This window comes from Mesoplodon densirostris, chromosome 17, assembly GCF_025265405.1.
Source record: "Mesoplodon densirostris isolate mMesDen1 chromosome 17, mMesDen1 primary haplotype, whole genome shotgun sequence".
Taxonomy (NCBI): domain Eukaryota; kingdom Metazoa; phylum Chordata; class Mammalia; order Artiodactyla; family Ziphiidae; genus Mesoplodon; species Mesoplodon densirostris.
This window is the reverse complement of record NC_082677.1, coordinates 20,540,718-20,553,290: the sequence shown is the minus strand read 5'-3', so window position 1 is coordinate 20,553,290 and position 12,573 is coordinate 20,540,718. Positions and strand designations below refer to the sequence as shown.

The 12,573-nt window shown below is 39.1% G+C and overlaps 1 protein-coding gene across 1 annotated transcript in view; it reads left to right on the top strand.

Annotated features, from left to right (window-relative positions):
• LRCH1 (leucine rich repeats and calponin homology domain containing 1) overlaps positions 1–12,573 on the top strand; it is a 192,034-nt gene that overhangs the window by 121,781 nt on the left and 57,680 nt on the right. Inside the window, exons 4-7 of the mRNA XM_060079853.1 lie at positions 3,822–3,927; positions 9,032–9,168; positions 9,961–10,088; positions 11,547–11,610. Of these exons, the coding sequence (XP_059935836.1) occupies positions 3,822–3,927; positions 9,032–9,168; positions 9,961–10,088; positions 11,547–11,610 (435 nt within the window). The remainder of the gene's footprint in view (positions 1–3,821; positions 3,928–9,031; positions 9,169–9,960; positions 10,089–11,546; positions 11,611–12,573) is intronic.

Below are 12,573 nucleotides of genomic sequence, written 5' to 3'. Positions count from 1 at the left end.
GAATAATTATTTTCCAAGACATAGCTTAGGGCTAATAGACAATTCGGAAGGGATTCATTTGACTATTCTAAGAAGTTACTGGATCTGGAACTCATAGCTTGATAAATTCTCAGTATTTCAGAAATATGGGGCATTAATGTTGTTTATTTTTAAAATTTATTTTCCTAAATCATATCTTTTTAAAATGAACTCCCCCCCCCCAAAAAAAGCCATTATTTTTTAGACTAAATGTGGACAGACTTTATAGAGAACCAGGCTATTCTAGGAATGTTGCTTTTACACTTTTTAACCTGAAATACGTTGTCTGAAAACATCTAGACTATTTTCCTCTCTGTCCTCCTCCTCATTCCCAACTAATTAAGACATAATTACCTGTGGGGTTTTATTTTTGTGATGAAATTCATAACCTCTTTAAAACTTGGCAGGTTCAATAGCTGGGAGGGCATTGAGTTTGCACAGTTTCCTGCAATGTTGATCATACAAGAGTGAAAAGTCTTTATCTTGCTTTTTCCCTCATTATTTTGGCAGGACAGGAAGTAACTGACAGAAGTGCAGAGTACTATTAAAATAATTTGACCTTCACCATATACCCTTCAAAATGTGAATGGACAATTGGACTTCATGTTTCTAATTGTCTACAGATGTCCTGTCTTGCAAGTTAGAAGGAAAAACTTGTTTTATCATTATGTGAAGTTCTTTAAAAAAAATAAATTAGGAAAGCGTTTTCCCTGCAGGTAAATAAGTGTTGAATAAATATAGCTGAGGGGAGTCTATTTTCTTTGATAAGGCCATTTAGAAATATATGTTGGAAAAATTACCTTATATTTGTGGAAACAGCATACTCTAATTTCATGGCTAGCTGAGGTTAGTCAACAACGTGCAAGGTGAGTGTAGTACACAGGAAAAAAATAGAATAAAGATGAATTTCATCTCAGGAGATTTCATGGTGAGACTGTGCTGCCTAAATATCTCCGTTCTCTTTCCTCTCCCACCTCTCTTTTTTAAAGAGAAATGTTTTTTCTTTGTAAATTATGTCCTTAAAACTTCTGAAAATCATCAGTTTCACATTGAAAAATACATGATTCCCGTAATCTGCAAAAGGGTCTTTCTCATGCTATCACTCACAGACTTATAAAACATTTTAGGTGTCAACATAAATTCTCCTTACAGGTGAAAAATAATTCTCACTGATTCTTCTCCCATGACCTCCCCTCCTCTCAGCCATCACCAACATGACTGCGCCTGGTCCTGAGTCCAAAAAAATGATTTAATTTCATATATTTCTAGGGCTTACCTGTGTACCATTTGTGTAAGGACTCTTAGATTTTAAAATGGTACCTCTTGCTTATTGGTAACTTGGTGGAAGCAAAGAAAGATAAAACTTTCATTGAAAGGGTTTGGTTGTAGATTTTTGTGGCTGATGAAATGCCATAGTAACTGGGAAAAGGTGGCATTTTACTTTTCACTTCTCATATATGGAAGTATATTCAGAAAGGCAGAGTAATTTACTGATTCATTGAGGGGCTAAGAGTGACTGAACAAATCTCTGGACCTCCTAATTATGTAATTACTTCCTTAGACGTTTATGTCTCTGCAGATGCGCTTGTCGTTTTTGTTTTTTGTTTTTTGTTTTTTTTAACATTAGGGATGTCTTTCATAAAATTTTGTGTGACTTTTCTGGGCCAGAAGCAATGCAGCAATAGCCAGCTTGCGGGTGATGCCGTTGAACACCTAATGTCCTTAACCTGTCACACGCCAGCCCCCTGCCCCAACCCCAAGTCAGACAGCTGAGTGTGGAACGGTATGGCGGGCTGATTCCAATGCGTACACCCAGGCTTTACAGATGACAGCTTCATTTCCTTTAATAGGAGCGATGTTATTCCTCTTCATCAAGTGATATCCATTTAGCGCCTTCATGACCTTGACAGATTGGCAAGTCACCTGAGGATATGTAAATGAGATGAGGTTAGAGGGCAGAGATCCACTGTGTTCTGTACAGCCTTGCTCTTAACACGGAGCACAGAGGTTTCAAGGAATTGGTCAATGGTGAGTTCTCATCCGAGTGAATATGAAACCAATTTCTGAAACAAGGCTTTGCTGCTTTCTAAGAGGATGAGTGAAGGGGAGTTTTTGCAGGTTCAGCAGTGATGTGGGATGTTTAAGGACTTGATCTCATTGGGATCATTTGTGGCCCAAATATATTTGTGGTTCTGTGACACCAAGCAAGACCTGCAAGAAATTTGGTGTGTATGTTGGAGCCTCTTGGGCTCCCAGCCAGAGACAGAATAAACTGTACCATTATGGAGCATCAACATAAATGGACTTCATAAGTCTTATGCAATATTTATTGATCCTTACTTTATTTTTTTTAATTTATTTTATTTAATTTATTTATTTTTGGCTGCGTTGGGTCTTTGTTGCTGTGCGTGGGCTTTCTCTGGTTGCGGCGAGCGGGGGCTACTCTTCCTTGCAGTGCGCAGGCCTCTCATTGTGGTGGCTTCTCTTGTTGCGGAGCACGGGCTCTAGGCACGTGGGCTTCATTAGTTGTGGCATGTGGGCTCAGTAGTTGTGACTCACGGACTCTAGTGCGCAGGCTCAGTAGTTGTGGCGCACAGGCTTAGTTGCTCTGCGGCATGTGGGATCTTCCCGGACCAGGGCTCGAACCCGTGTCCCCTGCATTGGCAGGCGGATTCTTAACCACTGCACCACCAGGGAAGCCCCTGATCCCTTACTTTATACCTGGCATTCTGCTCAGCACAGGAGGCAGAGTGACTAAGACACAGTCTCTTCCATCTAGGAGCTCACAGGCTCACAGGAGAAGGCAAACATTTGAGCAGATTTGAGTTTGGGATTTTATCCTGAGGAGCCGTTGCAGGTGTTTGAGCTGATGAATGACAGAGTGAAATTCTTCACACTCTGTAAATCTTCACTCTGTGAAGGATGGAACCGAGGAGGAGATTGATGCCTGGAAACAACCAGAAGATCATTATACTGTCTAGCTGAGAGATACTGCTGGTCTGGACTAACGGAGTAGCTGGGGTAAGGGAGGTGGAGAGCAGGGCAGAACCACTAGGGACAAGAGGAAGAGTGGGGTTAGGGGAGGTAATAACGATCTAGAAGATTAAAAATGTCATGGCCACCATTTTGCACGTGTCAAGAGGTGATTCCAATCATTGGTTACTAATAGAGTATTACTTTTCCAAAACAAAGAAGACACAGTCCGCATACCCCACAGTCTTGCTTGTAGAATGTTTGTAAAGGTGTTCAGGTCCAAAGTTTCCAGCCTTCTGATAAGAACTCCATTTTAAATAAATAATGCATCCAAACAATGCAGTAATATATATAGGTATACACTGTAAAATATGAGCATTTGGTAAGGTAAGGTAGTGGCTGAACAGTGGGCTGGAAATTTGTTCCAAGCGTTAACCCTGGTACTTGCAAGCCTTGGACAATTGACTGAACTTTCCTGATCCTCAGTTTTCTAATCTGTGAATATTAGGCCAGTAATATTACCTCATGGGTTTGTTGTGAGAAATAAGACTGAAGCATGTGAGAACAGCAGCCCTCGAGGCTGGCAGAGTAGCTACCGAAGGCTACTAACATGCTTCTTTTCTCTGTTTTCTCTCAGAGGATGTTTTAGATGTTGCACTTTCTTTTTTCTTCTCTGTGCTAAGCCTCACTTGACCTCGGACCCGGAGACCAATATAAAAATGTACCTGTGTAGTTGTCCTAATATTTAAATTCTGTAAGGAGATTTCACATGAAATGCTTCATCTCCTGGCAAAAGGCGTTTACTGTTTCTCTCTTTGTGTTCAATGCAGGACGTCAGCTGCAATGAGATCACAGCCTTGCCTCAGCAGATAGGGCAACTGAAATCCCTACGAGAACTGAATGTCAGAAGAAATTACCTTAAAGTTTTACCACAAGGTAAAAAAAGAAAGAGGAAAAATGAATCAAACAGGAGGCTTTTATTATTTTTTGTTTACCTTTGTGAAGAAGGTAGCTCTAGTCATGTTTGTGTGTGCCTATTAATATTAATTATAATTCGAATTTCATGTGCTGATAACAGAAAAGTTATATTCAAGTTGTAATTTTAGTCAGGGGTTCAGTAACAAAATCATACCCCTGTATAAAGCTGTGTGTGTGTGTATGTGTGTGTATTAAGTTTGTTCAGGCTCGCATAACGAAGTACCACGGACTGAGTGGTTTAAACAACAGAAATGTATTTTCCCGCAGTCTGGAGGCTGGAAGTCTGAGATCAGAGTGTTGGTCAGTTTGGTTTTTCCTGAGCCCTCTCTCCTTGGCTTGTAGATGGCCGTCTTCTCCCTGCATCTTCCCTCTGTGTCTGTGTCCTAATCTCTTCTTCTTGTAAGGACACCCATCATACTGGATTAGGGCCCACACTAATGACCCCATTTTAACTCATTTACCCTTTAAAAACCCTATCTCCAAATACAGTCACATTCTGAGGTGCTGTGGGTCAGGGCTCCAACATATGAATTTGGGGGGCACACAGTTCAGCTCCTAACAGGAGGCAACATGAATTGCTTTTGGTATGGATGGACGTGTGATGTCCTGGAACGTCCAGCCAATAGTTAGTTGCTGCACTTGGTCCTGCAGATGCAGAAGTCAGGGTTTGGGGCTTGGGGCATCTGGGAGCCCTGACTGGGAACCCTGAGTGTCTCGAATCTGTGCTTCAGGCGAGGGCGTGCCTTTGCTAAAGTGAATCTTGGGCTGATACCACTGATTGTTCTGATGAATTTCTTGAAGCCTGGAGCAAGGATGGCTCCAGAGCCTCAGCATTGCGACTCGGCACGAACACCGAGCCCCTCACACAGCCCCACCCAGGAGCCAAACACGGGCAAACCCTTCCCTGCAGCTCTGGGCTTCCATAGTATGTCCCTCTGATATGTTGCGTTGAAGTTAAAATAAAAAGATATTCAATAAAAAAATTGTCAGGGACTTCTCTGGCCGTCCAGTGGTTAAGACTCCGTGTTGAGACATGGGTTCGATCCCTGGTTGGGGAACTAAGATCCCGCATGCAGCACAGCCAAAAAAATTGTCAGTCAACTGTACTTCAATAAAACAAAAATAAATTAAAAATAAAAAAGATGTATTTATTCAGAAATGTTATACCATTAAGAACGGTGATAAGTAGCCTTGTAGATCATGCTGGATCTGAATTTCACATTTTGGGATCCTTGTTTGGACGTAATCAGGAATGAGTTGATGAACAGCAGGACACTGAATGTTTTCTCCAAAACATACTCTGGTTCTCAAAGATCACATTGGTTTCTATCATTTTTATTTAAGCACATTAGGATGCCTGATAAGCTAAAGCGTATATTTGGGAACAGTCAGCATTTGGTTAATCTGACTCTAATGCAGGTGTTTGAGAGCTGCCTGATTTTTATTATTCTGTTCCTGCTTCATGATCTTTGGCTTGAAGTGCTTCATTATTCAAGGCAAGAAAATGGAGCTCAGGAAAGGGAAAGAGCTTTACAAAATGTAATGTGCTTTATAGATGGGAGTTTTAAGTGTTATCTGCCATCTTCACCTTTCTCATGCTGGCTAGTATTTAAAGAAGAAGAATTAGAAACTATCTGGGCCTAAAGATTTATTACTTTATTACTTGAGATGACTTGGTATACAAACATTGATTTTTCATTTCGTCATTGTGCGGTTCCAGTTCTGATTGGATGAAATTGTTTTTCTTGGTTTGAGCAAGTATAAAGAGAAAACTCTTACAAACAGCAAGTTTATAATCATATAGCCTTTCATAGCATTAAAGAAAACTTTCATCTAAATTTAAGCTCTTAGGTTAATTATTGAGAAGTCATCACAAATGATTGAACTCTTGTTTTCAAAAGAAAAATTTAATCATTTAACAGTTTCCTGTAATGGTTTAGAAACATGTGGGAAGAAAGCGCATCTGTAAAATCAAGATATTTGTTTCTCTCACCACTCCTTGCTCTCTTAACTTAAAAGCATTCCTTCTCCTAAAAAGATCACTTACAAATTTCTATACTTTTCATAATTATGTTTTCTCAGGCTTAATATTTTAATATACACTCGGAGCTAAAACGTCAATTTAATGGAAAATCTTCTTTAAAAAAAAATAATTTCCTGAATATCAAGTTTCTTTTTGCTTTACTCTGGAGAACTCTGTTAACAAAAGAGCACTGATAATGCTCTCAGGCAGTGAATTGAAAGACTTTTCATATTTACTCACTTGTTTTTCCTCTTTAGTACCCCTCCTCATATGCTTTCAATTTGAGGAGGGGGGGAAGTTTGTGGCCTAATTGCCCACATCAATCTTGTGGTGGTTATACTACAACTAATGCAACGGGGAGACTCTATTTTGTTCTTTCTGGCACCAGAATGGACAGAACATTGAAGTAGTCATTCATTGCCCCTCTTTGCAATGGAGAAAGAGGAGTGGGATTCATTGTTCTTTTTAGTTCTTCTCTTACACCTTTTTCCTTGCTCTCTTTGGCTTTTTCTGAGCTGGAGTTATCATTTTCTCCTTCGTTTCCTTGTTGTGAAAAGGTCAGATTCTAGCTTTCCTAAACTAAGATGGTAATTGTGTCCCCAACAGGCACTAAAAGGAATTGTCATTATAAAAACCATTTCTTACTTTATTTAACTGTAAGTCGCCTTCCTTCCCCTCCTGCTGTGTCTTCCAAGCACTTAGCTCTCTAGTCTTGCTTAAAAGTCTTCATTTTAAGTGGCAAATCGCTGAAAAGCCAGAGTGCAGTGAAACTTCACCCCTGATTTGCCAGCCTAACTTGAGGGAGTCAAGTTAGTCATCGGAGAGATGGATTCATATTACTGGAAGTTATAGCAAGGAGATACTCTTTTTACATACAGTCCCCCTAATTCTCAGCCCTGTTTTCAAAATGAACTATTAACTGGAAAGGTCTTACTTTCCCTTTCCCTTTGACTTTCTTGATTCCGTGCCATCCTCTGGCTTCACCTCCTCTCTTCATCTCCCACTGCTCTCCATGTGCTTCTTCAAGGCAACCAGGACGAGTGAGACCTGAGGGAAATCACTTATCCCGCTATTGGTGGGAGAGCTGAGTTTGAGCAGAGAATTACTTGGGGCAATTTAAACAATACACATCCAATTTGAATAAGAATTCAAAAATTCTAATTTGAAAATTCCAACTCAAAAAGATACACGCACCCCAATGTTCATAGCAGCACTGTTTACAATAGCCAAGACATGGAAGCAACCTAAATGTCCATCAATAGATGAATGGATAAAGAAGATGTAATGTGTATACACACAACACACACACACACACACACACACACAGTGGAATACTACTCAGCCATAAACAAGAATGAAATAATGCCATTTGCAGCATGGATGGACCTAGAGATTATCATACCAAGTGAAGTCAGTCAGACAGAGAATGACCAATAATATATGATATCACTTATATGTGGAATCTTAAAAAATGATACAAATGAACTTATTTACAAAACAGAAACAGACTCAGATATAGAAAACAAATTTATGCTTACCAAAGGGGAAAGCGGGGGAGGGATTAATCAGGAGTTTGGGACTAGCAGATACACACTATTATATATAAAATAGATAAACAACAAAGACCTAGCAGGGAACTATATTCAATATCTTATAATAAACTATAATGGAAAAGAATCTGAAAAAGAATATATATACACATATATATAACTGAATCACTTTGCTGTACACCTGAAACTAACACAACATTGTAAATCAACTATACTTCAATAAAAAAAACTTAAAGAGACACATCCTGAGTTTCTCTTACACAGCCGCCTGCCTATCATGGACCTGAGTTTGGGAGCTGCTGAGCTGCTGCTCCCATGTCTCTGTCCTTGCATTTCAATCTCATGACTCTTTTGTTTAATACAAAGTAGTTCACTAGGGTATGAAAGAAGGAAAGTCCCTTCCACACCCAGAGCGAGTTGAATTTGCAGAGACTGGTTGCTAAGTGAACCTTTGTTGGGGGAACACGAAGTAGTCTAGCTGAGTAACGTGAAAACCCTCCAGCAGTACAGGGGGAGCGGAGGGATAGTATGAATTCTTTCTCCAGGTCACTGCCTTCTGTTCCTCTTCTTCCTATAGTCCCTGCCCTTCATCTGCTTGGGAATTCCTTGAGTATTTGAAAGCACCGTGTATCCTCCCTTACCAGGTTTCATAACAAACGTGGTGAGGCCCGTTCTGAAATGAACCCTCCGTAGCCTCTCACATGGAGATCTTGTTGGTTTGCTCCGTGTCACCCTGCTCTGGCATTGCTCAGCGTCTGCTCTATGGAATATATTTGACTTCGTGTCTTGCAGCTGCCAATGTCGGTTGGAATGCTTGAAATTACTGAGTGTTTGCTATGCCACTGGGTGGGGATTTTAAGCTAAACATAATGTTCTGTCTTGTTTGTGGAGCTACAGAAGACTTTTTTAAAGCAGTAGAATAAAGCCTAATCAAATCAGGATTACAGGGTCTGTTGCAAAGTTCCAAATTTGATAGCATTTCTTTTTTAAAGTGGAGTTAAACAATTAAGAACATATTTCTAGTAACTCCTTCTGAGATTCTGCCAGCCCACATACACGGAATGCATAAGAATATGTGGTAATTAACATATTATTCATAAGCTAGCAAGCTGTTTGAAAACAGTTTGAAGTTAAAACATAAGCATCTCTTGTGTGGTGTGGCTTATGTGATTGTTTCACTGGAAAAAAAGCCTTTTTAAATAATAAGTGTTATATATGTCAAGTGTTTCCAGCTCGTATCAGAAATAACAACAAATTAAAAACTGTTGGGCCCCCAATGAAAGCTTTCCTCTCCTCTTTAGTAAAGTATTATATATACATAACTTATATTCCTAATACACACCTTGGTTTTAATTATTCTAAATGATATATTTCCAGATAAGCAGAAGATTTTTGAATGTGTTTAGCCATTTAATCTTGTTGCTTTCTGAGTTTTTTTTTTCTTTCTTTCTGTTTTTTTTTTTTTTTTTTTTTTTTTCTGTTCTTTTAGAACTAGTAGATCTTCCCTTGGTAAAGTTTGACTTTTCCTGCAATAAAGTGCTCGTGATTCCCATTTGTTTTAGAGAGATGAAGCAGCTGCAAGTATTACTGCTTGAGAATAACCCTTTGCAGTCTCCTCCAGCACAGGTGAGGGGTCTCACAGCAAAGCTGTTGCCGGGGGGATAGGCTATCAATAGCACCTAAGCAACTCCCAGCAGAACTGGTTTGTTGATATTTTGCAGAATTAATGTATGGATATGATCATAAACAGTCACAATCTCTTAAAAAATGAAACCTTGGGTGAACCTGACTACAATATGTTGTCTTCTGTGACATCACAATTGTTTACCACCATTTGCCTCACTGTTCTGGTCACCGCAGTCCCAGAATTATGATGTTTGATTATTTCACTTATTCAGTTATTATCTGTATCATTTTGTACGTGCATTTGAAATGTTTTCACGGAGTGTATGGATTACAAAAGGAGTAATAGATTCCTTACATTGAAGTTAGCTGGAAACTAGAGTTTAACCATTTTAAAATATGATTGTCAGTCATTTAGAGACAAGATTCAAGCTCAGATATTAAGCTATGTGAGAACAGAATGAAGTATATATGCTTTCAGAATTGGAACATTACCAGGTTAGTTATCTGACATATATACGTTTTACACAATTCATAGTTAAATGTATTTCTGTTAGAATTTTGCGGTTTAGTGCAAGAAACTAGAAATTTCTTGAACATGGTTTTCTATTGAAGTCGAATTTGGAGGAAATGATTGCCTAAAATCTTCCCTGTTTTGGAGAGGTCAAATTTGGTGGTCATTGTTGACGTGTTACCTAAAGTGAAAATGCAAAAACTAAAATATACATGGTGAGATGTCTAGTGTTTACATTTGTTTTGCCGTTAAAAATATATTTATTATTAATTTCTCCATAGATTTGCACCAAGGGCAAAGTGCACATATTTAAGTATCTGAGCATCCAAGCATGCCAGATTAAGACAACCGACTCCCTTTATCTCCACACCATGGAGAGGCCACATTTACACCAGCATGTGGAAGACGGGTGAGTGTGACCCCCCTTGGCTAGAAGCCCCCGTTTAGAGTTTGCTTAGGCCAAGGCACTCCAGGTAACTAACTCCAAAAAATCCTTGTGTTTCACTCAGACAATGCAGATTTATACATCAGACTCTTGAACACTTTCGGAATAAAACAGGGAAAATTGATGCTGTTGATAACATTTTGGCATCTTTCAGGTTTCATCTACCCTCTCCTAATCAAGAATCAGTCCTTCCTGAGTGCAACATATGTGTGTGTGCACATGTTATAAATAAGATCTATAATATAAATATATGTATTTTTTACTGATCAGTTAAAACAACCACATCAAACTGAGACATGGTTTTTTGTTGTTTTTTTAAAAAATTTTTTTGGGGTATTGTTGATTTACAATGTTGTGTTAGAGACATGTTTTTTTTTTTGTTTTTTTTTTTTGCGGTATGCGGGCCTCTCACTGTTGTGGCCCCTCCTGCTGTGGATCACAGGCTCCGGGCGCACAGGCTCAGCGGCCATGGCCCACGGGCCCAGCCGCTCCACAGCATGCAGGATCCTCCCGGACCAGGGCACGAACCCGTGTCCCCTGCATCAGCAGGCGGACTCTCAACCACTGCGCCACCAGGGAAGCCCGAGACATGGTTTTTTAAGTTAATTTTTAATATGCTTCCAGAACATTGTTAAGAAAAAAATGCAGACTTTATTTATTTATTTTTTATTTATTTTTATTTTTTTAAATTGTCTTTTAAAAATGCACTGTGCGTAGCTTTTGCCATTTCCAGTTCAGAATGGAAGTTTTAGAATCGTTTAACATGTCCTTGGCCATTTTGTGGTGTAAACTGGGCCTTGAATTTTCGGAGAACAAAATTCTCACACTGAACACACTTGTAGAAATGCAGGTTGTTTTTGAAATGTCTCCACTGCAGAAATCTTCCTTGAACTTTTTACTAAAAAATGTAAATATACTGTAGTGACTGAAAATCTCAGCCTACCCTAATGGTACTTTTATATAATGCTTAAAATATGTATTCATTATTTTATTGTTTTAAACATACTATCAAATTTATTTAGTCACTGAATAAAAGTTTACAGAATTATTGAAAGTTAGGAAATTTCATAACATAAGAGGTAAAAGCAATTGGTAGTTTTTGCTTTTTCATATGCTAGAATCAATAAAATAAGAAAATTATTAACTGTTTCAAAGAATGGGCCACTCAGGTAGAGTATAAATCCATGAAACTCTGAACACAAAGAATTTATCTTGTACCATATTTAGACGGTACAAGTATCTGATTTTCATTAAGCCCTTGTCTTAACAACCTTCAATAATGGGCGGATTTGTTGTCTTTTGGTAATAATAAAAATTTGTTTAGTAAAGTCATTATTTGAATATAAGTTGATGTCTCTTGTTGTGAACTTTGTGATTTTAATTTTTTCTAAATGAATTCAATATCGATGGCATCTAACCCAGCAAGAAGGATTCTGACTCGGGCGTTGGGAGTGATAATGGAGACAAGCGATTATCTGCCACAGAGGTAAATTCGTGATCAGATTTTTTTCCTTTTGTGCTTCTAGATATATCTACCTGCATTCGCTGTACTCCTTTCGGATAAAAGGCAGTTGCATGAGAACATGTGATAATGCTTGTGAAAGTTATTTGAAATCCTCTGTTATGTAAATATTAACTGTTGTTAGCTTTTTCTGAATCTTTAATGATTGTAAATGTCTCAAGAAGAGAGTCCCTACCTCCTTCCCCTCCTACCACACCCCTCACATTATCTGGAATATTCTTGCATGCTTAATAAATATTATGAAATGACTAAGTGGTGTGCAAGAACCCGGAAGGCATTTTTATAAATGTGTTTGTTTTTAAGTGACAGAGTAACTTAGGAAAAAGTTGTTATATGCCTGCATAAATGTTAAGGAATCAAATGTACATTGCCTTTTTTTTTTTTTTTTTTTTTTTTTTCGGTATGCGGGCCTCTCACTGTTGTGGCCTCCCCCGTTGCGGAGCACAGGCTCCGGACGCGCAGGCTCAGCGGCCATGGCTCACGGGCCCAGCCGCTCCGCGGCATATGGGATCCTCCCAGACCGGGGCACGAACCCGTATCCCCTGCATCGGCAGGCGGACTCTCAACCACTTGCGCCACCAGGGAGGCCCTACATTGCCTTTTTTTAACATCTTTATTGGATTATAATTGCTTTACAATGGTGTGTTAGTTTCTGCTGTATCACAAAGTGAATCAGCTATACGTATACTTATATCCCCATATCCCCTCCCTCTTGCATTTCCCTCCCACCCTCCGTATCCCACCTCTCTAGGTGGACACAAAGCACGGAGCTGATCTCCCTGTGCTATGCGGCTGCTTCCCACTATAAATGTACATTGCATTTTACCCACAGGAAATGCATTTTTGAGTAGCCATAATTTTTATATCAATATTTGTTTTCCTGAAATTCTTAGATTGTGTTGTTTTCAGATAATTGGATAAAAGTTT